This window comes from Hyaena hyaena, unplaced genomic scaffold (genome assembly GCF_003009895.1).
Source record: "Hyaena hyaena isolate Hyena2069 unplaced genomic scaffold, ASM300989v1 scaffold_72, whole genome shotgun sequence".
NCBI classification, from domain to species: domain Eukaryota; kingdom Metazoa; phylum Chordata; class Mammalia; order Carnivora; family Hyaenidae; genus Hyaena; species Hyaena hyaena.
The window spans coordinates 558,705-568,476 of NW_024080703.1; the positions used below are offsets into that span (position 1 = coordinate 558,705).

At 40.7% G+C, this 9,772-nt stretch overlaps 1 protein-coding gene across 1 annotated transcript in view; it reads left to right on the forward strand.

Annotated features, from left to right (window-relative positions):
- The window catches only part of PRTFDC1 (phosphoribosyl transferase domain containing 1), a 100,372-nt gene extending 91,205 nt beyond the window's left edge, over window positions 1–9,167 (forward strand). The window contains exons 5-9 of the mRNA XM_039233054.1: window positions 1,966–1,983; window positions 3,328–3,410; window positions 3,861–3,907; window positions 6,835–6,911; window positions 7,918–9,167. Coding sequence (XP_039088985.1) covers window positions 1,966–1,983; window positions 3,328–3,410; window positions 3,861–3,907; window positions 6,835–6,911; window positions 7,918–7,965 — 273 coding nt within the window. The 3' untranslated portion in view covers window positions 7,966–9,167. The remainder of the gene's footprint in view (window positions 1–1,965; window positions 1,984–3,327; window positions 3,411–3,860; window positions 3,908–6,834; window positions 6,912–7,917) is intronic.
- The last annotated feature ends 605 nt before the right edge of the window (window positions 9,168–9,772 follow it).

Here is a 9,772-nt window from a genome sequence, read left to right on the forward strand (position 1 = left end):
CATTTTAAATACTTTACAGTTACATGCTCATCAATATTTATAACATCTTTTGACTTTTCTATTTGAGCACATATGTCATTACCTTGCTTTTAAAATGTGTTTAAGTGGGGCACCTGGGTGGCTCAGTCGGTTAAGCATCCGGCTTCGGCTCAGGTCATGATCTCACGGTTTGTGGGTTCGAGCCCCGCGTCAGACTCTGCTGACAGCTGGCTCAGAGCCTGGAGCCTGTTTCAGATTCTGTGTCTCCCTCTCTCTCTGACCCTCCCCTGGTCATGTTGTCTCTCTCTCTCTCTCTCTCTCTCTCTCAGAAATAAATAAAACATTAAAAAAAATTAAAATGTGTTTAAGTAATTTTAACAATATATCTCTGGATTAGTATACATTCAAGTCCCACTTCCCAGCCACCATTCTATCTTATATTTATAGGTAATCTTTTCAAAGATGACTCTTGTTTTGCAAGGTTCTAAACTTTGAAAAAACAGATTTAATTATGTTCAGTGCACTTTATTTAATTAGGCAAGAATGCAGACTAACAGAGTTTTAAAAGGGTTTTCCTTATTAGATTGAAACAAAAAGAGATTATGAACTAAGGAATTAAATTAACCAAGTGTTCTCCAAGTATTCAGGTTGGTTAATGGGCATGGTTGGTAAGCGTCAATCAAACTAAAATGGCGCATCCTAACTGTTATGGGTTCATTGTCAAGAACATAGCAAATGTGCTCAGATTACCAAGGGGACTCCTCTGTTCCTGTGGTCCTAAGGGATACAGACACGATAACTTTACATTTTAATTGTAAAACTAAGATTTTTAAATGTATTTAATGATGAAAAATACTTGGGAGCAAAACACTTCCAGAAAGAGATTTCCTTCTAAGAAACATTGGACACATGCAGTAATATGGTTTGGGTTGGTTGATTAACATTTTTATTACTTAAATCTCTTTGGCATTAGACAAGTAAGATTTCTAAGGTGTAAGGCTTGATAGAATTTTTAAAGTATTATGTGAATCATAGGGATAAATGAAGAATTATCTAAAGAAAGACAACAGTACATTGAGGGAATATCCACACCTTAAGTTCATTGCAATGCCATATTAACAGTCATATTTTAATTTGATGGGATAGTATTGATTTGTAACTATGAATCCATTTAATGGGTTAGTTTTAATTAATTAAACAGTGTAATCGGTTATTATTCCTCCACTTAATAAACTACTGAGCATCTATATGCAAGTATATGTGCGAGGGGCTGAGACTACAATAGTAAGCAAGACAAACATGATTTCCACTGTCATGGAGTTTATATCTAGTGGGAAGACAAGTATCAACCAGGAATTGAAATGAAACATAATCAATGTTTTTAGGGGGAAAGGAGAGGTATGCCTTGAGAGCACATAGCAAGGAACCCGACCATGTTTCAAAAAACATCAACCAGGCACTTCACATCACTCTCCCTAGTCCACCCCTTCCTCAAGGTTGAACGTTCAAGAGTAAATACAGAATCCTCAATGACAGGTGGCGACGCAGGATTAGGACTGTCCCAGCTGAGTCTGTGATTCATCTGCAGAGCACTTTCTCCATTAACAACGTAGCTTATGTGGCTTGTTTTCCTGGTAAACTCTTAGTAGACTTTGTATGCCAAAGAATTCTGGAATGGGGCTGCTTGCCAGAATTATGGACGTGGAATGCCTTGTGAATAGCTCTTCAGACAGGTATAGGGTCCGAGATGACCTTGCTGCTCCCCTGAATGTAGATACCAATATTGCAGCATCAGGAAATTGCCGAGACTGTTAAAATAAATCTGTAAAACCTAGATTACCTCCAAGCATTTGGATGAGATGGATGGCAGATGGCCAGCTAAGCAAATTGTGAAATTCCTAACTTTCAGCAAAAATGTGTGTCTATCTTGTGAGCCATGTTTACATCATATTCTAAATAACTGTTTTCTTTTGTTTTTAATTTCAGAACGTCCTCATTGTTGAGGTAAGCTGACTTTTCCTTACCCACATTTGTTAGCTGAAAGAATCTAATGTTGAGTTTTGAAATCTAGAACTTATTATCAAATTGGTCAAGGATTTATTGAATTTCCACTATGCACATGGTTCTCCAGATATACTGCCTAGGAGCCAACTAGAACCAGTGGCTTCAAACAATTCAGAATAAGAGCTTTGCAATAATAGTTTTGTAGTACTTTATCCATTTTTATGTCTGAATCGGTTCTTATACTTATTTGCGAGTTAGGCATTTTTACAGAAGAGGAAACTAGCCCAACAGAACCAAATGTGTTTAATGGTAAAACCAAGGTTTGAACTCTTTTCACCGTTGCTTCATTGTGCTAATGATCTCTAATGACTTCAAACAATTCTACCTTCAGCAACCAAAGGATAAATGCAATCAATTTTAAAATGGCAACCCAAGAGAAAGCGAGAATTTAATTTTTCTGCTAAATAAATGAGACAGAGTGGGCCCCAGAGCGGCAGTGGACCAAATCAGCAAATGGCCACTTTTCCTTCAAGAGCACGCCTGTCTTATCAGCTGGCAACAATTCAAGGGAGCTGTTTTCAAGCTTTTGTTACACAATCGCCTGTGTGTGCCATATGTATCTGCAGTCGTCCTGGCTCGGGCATTACCCCTGAAGTAGACCCTCTAGCCAAACGAATTGCCCAACCCTGGCTAAATTCAGACCTGTTGTTTTGATAATCAGCTCCTGACAGCTGATTTCTGTCCCAAGGACAATGCATTTCTGCTGCCCATTCTCCTCTAATTGCGCAGCAGCTCATCAGCAGAGATGAGCCGAGGCTCACTGCAGCCTCGCACCCTCAGAATTCACAGGCTGTCACCAGCTGCCGCCCAGACACATCTCTCTTCCCAGCCGTAGAATCCCCTATTGACTGGGGAGGGCAAGGGGGAGGTGTTTATCCATTCAGTGTATTCAGATGTACATCCCATGTCCATGAAAATTCATGCGTCCCGTATTGTGTTGTGCATAACCTCAGGGCCAAATTTAGTCCTTGAATGTGCATGCACGAGTCCAAATGTACTCAGCGAGCAGCCCCACATGCTCTCCAGAAGGCCGAACTTAGCTTTCAACACAGCTGAAGGACTCCAAGAGGAAATAATTCGCCAATATATTCCCCTACACCCAGCTTCAGAGACAGGCACCTGTCTAAAAAATATAACCAACTCTGCTTCCTACTTTGACCCCATTCGATGGCAGTTCTAATTGTGATGCATTATTAATAAGGACTACAGTCATCTGTCTGGAGGAAAAATCTATTATGCTGCCCAGATGCATTGGGGCTGAATTTGTCTGTCCTCTTTGCAAAGGATGTTGTTGGAACGGGGAGGACCATGAAGGCGCTGCTCAGCAGCATAGAGAAATACAAGCCCAACATGATTAAGGTAGCCAGGTGAGTAGGACATTCACAGCATTGTTGCTTCTGTCTTTGCAAGTCAGCCGGAGAAGGAAGCTAACACGGAATGCTGTTTCCAAAGAGAGCAGTCTATTCCAAACCGGTGACCCCCGGCCTGGGGTGTTACGGTTTGACCACACTGAACAAATAGCCCATTTGACCGCTGGCCTGAGAGAGAGGAAGGGGACGAAGGCATGCTTTGCTGGGTGTCTGTGCCTCCATTAGCTGTTTCCAGGAGCAGCTGGCTGAGCCTGGTGCCAGGGCCCCTCTCCCTTTTATCTAGAATCGCTGATGTGATGCCACGGTAGCAGGAGCATGAATTAGAGCGCGGTGAGGGTGCCCCACTCGCTCCGGGGGGGAAATACATATTTTAATGATGTTCAATTCTATTTGTAATTCACAGAAGTTATATCTGGATCACTAAACACCATTTTTTTTTCACGGTAGTTTGTTGGTGAAGAGAACACCTAGAAGTGATGGCTTTAGACCTGACTGTAAGTCCTTCTGGCTTTTGTGGGTCGATTGGTTGGCTGGTGGTGGTGTTTCCCCTTTAAGAATCTCTGTTTCCTGTATGCTGGCACTCCACGTGAGGCGGAAGCTATGAAGGTTTGATGGTCCCCCAAATCTCCCGAGGTCTCCCCAGCCTTGGCGGGAGGAAAGAACCCTTTACAACAAGGGTTTTTAACTTTCCAGTTTGCGTTTTTCACAGAAACTCTGTCATGTGCATTGGATACTTTTAGTTCTAGGGTTTCCATAGCACCTTAAAGCCAAAGAACACAGCTAATCGGTTGCAGGGGGTTGAGGGAGACTTGACCCCACCAGACTGGCTGGCACACAGGATCCTTGCCTCTGCGACTGCCCTTTTCAGTCAGACATTGGGAAGGCACTGTAAAGGCATAGGATTCCCGTTCTGTCTCCAAGAACTGTCACCGGACAGTGCCCAATGCTGACCTTCCACAAACCTGAATCTTAGCACGCAGGAGGGGAAACCTGAGACGCCTCCCATCATCTCCAAAGAAAAGTTCAAGAACACAGAGAATTAGCAGAGCAAAGAGCTCCAGATACCATCTTCACACTTGCCTTCAGATATGTGTTCTGGAGGACTTAACCTCAGCTAGGGCACTCGGCTGCCCACCTCCCCATAATACGAATAGTTCCGATGCCAGGAAGAATAAGCAAGCAGCTTGATTATTTATTATTCTAACACGAGAGGCCATTTTTTTCACTTGCATAGGCAGACTTCAGCTTGATTTTTGTAACTTACATTTGCTCAAAAGCCCCTGGGATAATTTGGCTACGGTTCTCATCAGCAAGCTGAAAAAACATCAGAGCGAGAGAAGCACACTATGGATGGGGAGTATGCCAATGACATTTCGCCAGTGATTCTTTTTTCTAAAAACAAATTTCATTCCTATGCTGGATGTATTAAATCTGGACATCAGTTCTGAGCAGACAGACCCAACGTCAGTTCTGGGCAGATGTTTCTGTCCAGTTACTGGCTTGGGGAGCATAATCTGGATGCGGTAGGGTTAGGCAAAGTGAGTAATCAGAAATCTTCTAAGATTTTGTATAGATAAGATTTTAACTGAAGTTGAAAGACATTCACTTCAGACATATCCAACTAACTACAGATTTTTTGTGTGTCATTTACGGCAACCACATGAATAAAATATTAGCAGGTAACACTAGTAAGAGTTTATGGTGTGCCCTGTAATCTTCTAAGAGCTACACAGAGAATAACACCTGTAATCCTCACACCATTCCTCTAAAGTAGATGCTATTGTTATGCCCATTTTACAGATGAGGAAATTGGAGGTTAGAGAGCTTTCCAAGGTCACACTGCTGTAAGAGTAGAGTCAGTATTGCACCCAGGCAGTCTGGTTCCAGACACTACCGTTACCCTTGCACTACATCTGTAAGTAACATCTGTAATTGCAAATAGAAGTGTAGAAACTGCACCCAGTTAGCAGCTAGAGATAGGTCACTCTGATTCCTAACCATTCCCCTGATCCACTGACCCAACGTCCTTCTTTCATCCCGTGACAGCTCTGAAGGTTTGGCCTTCTGAACTGGCTTTCCCCAGGCCCGGTTGTCATGCCTACTGTAGAGATTGCATTGGTCACTGTAAAGTCATTTTTGTAGTTATAGCCAGGGTTCCCTGGGATTTTCTGATATCCTTGTAGCTGGTTGAGAATCTCTGTTTCTTCTTTCTGGAGTTCTGAGGCTTGGTAGTTTTGCTTCCTTTCTCATAATGGGCTCTTTCCCATTTATATGCTCTGATATCTTTTCTCCTGCTTCTCCTCTTGGATTCTTTTTCTCAAGCAACCTACAGTTTGGAAGGACCAGCTGGGCTTTCTATCAGTGACATATGATGCAATCCTCTAGATAGTAAGTCCCTCTCCTCTGGCACTTTCTGCAAGCAGGAACCAGCTTCCTCCATATAAAAACATCTCTGGTCAATAGGGATCAAAATGGTGGAGAGTAGTCACCAGAAGGATAACTTGCGCTGTGCTGTCAGACCATTGGCTACACCAAAGTACCGCCTCCTGAAAGTAAGCGAGTACATCTTTCACCTGCAACCTTGTATCCAGCAGATTCAAAAACAACGGGAAAGAGTTTGAAAAATCACTGGATCATAGGCATATTTGTTCCATTTCAAGACAGAAGGAGAAGGAGAGTTACTGTCTGTTCGTTAAGGATTCTTTTCAATAAAAATCATCTCCCTTTCAATAAATTCTTCCCTTGGTTGGCCTAAGTACTTCATACTGCATTTAAATCCATTTACTGCCATTCTTCCCTCAATAGAGATAGAGAGCTAATTAATATCATCTGCATCCTGGAGTCAAAGACTCGTGTTAGAATAACCCTTAGCGTGCTCTTTCTTAAACGGAACAATCCTACTTCCTTTCATGTGGTCCCTGACGTTTTGCTTTCCAGCCCCTTGTCAAGCTGAGGACTTTGAGCACAGTGGGAGGGGCGCTTTCCAGCGGCAATAGCCCATGCACTTAGTCACATATCCCAGTACTGGAATACCTTCTGTTTGAACAGCACTTTATGCTTCCAAAGTGTTTCCTTTGGCATTATATCATTGGCTATTGCTCGCTTTGAAACAGTGGGGCTACATGACTAACTCATGCATACTTCGTGTTATCTGCTGGGCTGGCTGATTCCTTACTCAGCTCTGGGTGGCAGAAGTGCAGTCATTCTTCCTAGTATGTTTGCTTGTTTACCTTGTCTCCCCAGCTGGTCACTCTGGTCCAGGTCCCATCAGGCTCATCCTATACATTGCTTATCATTTTTCCCACTTGCTTCTGCCTAAATGAAAGGTCCTCACGCTTTAAGTGCCAACAATAGCTTATGGTGGCTTATCTACTTATGTTATCTAAATTTTATTCCTTTCTCTCCCCCTCTCTCTACTCAGATGTTGGATTTGAGATTCCAAATCTGTTTGTGGTGGGTTATGCCTTAGATTACAATGAATACTTCCGAGATCTGAATGTAAGTCATGCACGCAAATCCCTACCCTCCTTTTTGCAGGAACTTAACAGTTAATGTCAATTTAACACATTGTTGAAATAGTAGTAATGATGGCTGCCACTTATTGATATTAATGATATCATTAATGATATTAATGATATCCACTTATTGAATATCTTCTGTGTCAGGAATATTCTGGGCACTTTGCATCAATAATCCTAATTACAGTTGCATGCAGTTTATAACTACTGTTCTTTTGGAGAAGTGGCTTCAACATAGGCACATGGAACCCCAGTGTAGACCCCGAGCTGTGTGACCCTGACCCATGTTTAATGATCTAGAGGTAGGCACCCTACCCAAAGTGGACCAATCATCTCTCTCTCTGCTAAGAATTAGAAATTTAAAGCAAAAGTCACAGAAATCAAGGGGTTTTGACCTTCTGCCACTGAACAACAGGGCCCCACAGAGAAAATCCACAAGCACCATGGGATGGAGTCAGGAGTTACCCCATTCCCACCTTCCAGTTGCTTCACTGCTTAGCTCTTCTTTTGATTCTGTGAGCTACTTCATTATCCTGTTTTCAGGAATATTGTCATATTCCCAACACATTTCTTGCTACCTAAAAAGGATCAGGTAAGAGCCAGTGTTGTATTTACCATGGCTGTTTCTCCATTCTCCCTAGAGGCTGTAATTTGACCAGGTGGAGACTTCTGTCTCCACCATGGCTAACCATACCACTCCTTCAGCATTTCTGGTTGTTATAGACCTAGGGAGCCACACTCAGAATAAGGCTCAAAAACCAGAATAATGAGGAAACTTTTTCAAGCATTCAAATGGGTCTCTTTAAATTTTATGTGTGTGTGTGTATACACACCTATAACATAAATGTATGTGTATACACACATACACACACATCACTGCACACATATATTTGAATGAAAAAGAACCAATTACAAGATGACATTCTGTTATTAGTGCATTACATTTTGTTAAGAAACCTATGCGTTTAAATCCTTTCTTGTTTCAGCACATATGCGTGATCAATGAACACGGGAAAGAAAAGTATCGAGTTTAAAGAAATAAATTCTCACCATCGAATCTCTGAATAACATCATACTTACGACTACAGCCGGAAAGCCAGCATGTGAAGTTTGTCTTCCCAGGCATCTTCTCGCAGCAGGATATGCAAGGAAAAATGTTTTAATGAGAGAGCTTTCTTTTCAGAGCTTATAACATAAAGAATACCAAAGGTTCTTAAGGGGGGAAAAAAAGCAATCCTTTTATTTCACTTGTTCCAAATTAAATATTCCGCCTCGTGACTCATGAGTTCTATCTACCTTCACACTCCTTCACTATTTGTTTTATTTCAATCCAGTCATTATGCTCAATTACTATACCCCCCACCCAGTTATTCAAATATTATTCACCTAATTTTTTTTAATATCCCATTTTGGTAATGCTTTGCAATCTGAAGAAACGGTAAGACTTTTAAGTTCAGCTCCGAATTCATACACTGGGAATGCAATAGATTCCCATACTTTAAAACGAGGGAAAGGACAATTTAATATAAATTTCTGTTTGTGCATTTCTGGCAGCCCATTACTATTTGCTTTGACAAACCCTTTTTGAACTGTAGCGTATAATGAATCTTAATGATGTTATGAGATGAGCCTTTGCTCAGTGCTCTGGATCGGAGCTTCCGGTATGTGATAACGGTATGTCATGTATGCATGGATGTACTCAACTGTGTTTAATACTCTGAATTTTAATTAGAAAAAATACAATGACAGCAAGGCTCTCGTTTCTAAGCTGCATCCTTTTATTCATGTGGGACATGAGTAAATGGCAGAATTGGAGGGGGGGTTCAATTCTCAGAGCTGAACAAGTATGAGTTTTTCCTCTTATTTGCATCAAAGGACAAGACATGTATATTATCATCAACATGAACACAGAGGTTGAATTTTTTCTTTGAGAGATCTCATAAGACTTAAATGACCCGCAGGCAGTACAGAAAACAAGCACTTAAAATTTTTTCTGAGTAACATTTTTTTTCCATTTCCAGTGTTTTATGAGATGTTTTCTAATTTATGGGGATTTTAATTGAAAATAAACTCGAGTGCCAATAGAGTTTTTTTTTTTTCTCACCTCCTAAAAGGATAAAATGCAAAGTAAATAACTAAGCAGCCTTTGTTTAGTTTTGAACCATGTGTGGCATATTGTTATCAGGTTCTAGCTTCCTTTAAGCTAATAAAGAATAAGAAACCTTGTTACATTTCATAACTGCTTACTGTTTTTCTTCCGCCTTCATTTTTTTAAATGTACTTTCAGCCATTAAAATGTGTGTGAGCCAGTAGCTTAAACATACTGCTGCGTATGTCTTTCCTGTCGTTTTATTTTTGGGTACCTGGAAAAAATCCAATATATGCACCAGTATAAGCAAATGATTAAGGCAGACTTGATCTACTGTTTTCCCCCCCTCCTTAAGCTTGTTTGTGAGACAAAGAATTTTAGTTGTAAAAGATTTTCCTGACAATCTTTGTTTCAGTTAGAGAAGAAAATAAACCACACCCAGATATTCCCAAGCGAGAAACCAGCAAAGGGAATTCCTTTTAGCTTTGTTGCATAGAAGAATCAGTATCCAAGTTAGAGATTAATAATTCTAATTGGCCAGTTTCTGGAACTATCAAATTTGTGTTCTAAATACAATTTCCACTCTACCACATTTATATCGGAAGATCTAGAACAAACCCGGTTACATTAGATTGTGAAGGTAAAAGTATCCATAATATTAAACTATTTTCTTTAAAATGTTGAAGTTTAATAAACATCAATATAATTTTGAGGATTGTATGCTTATTCAAATTAAAAGGAAGTCGATCTAC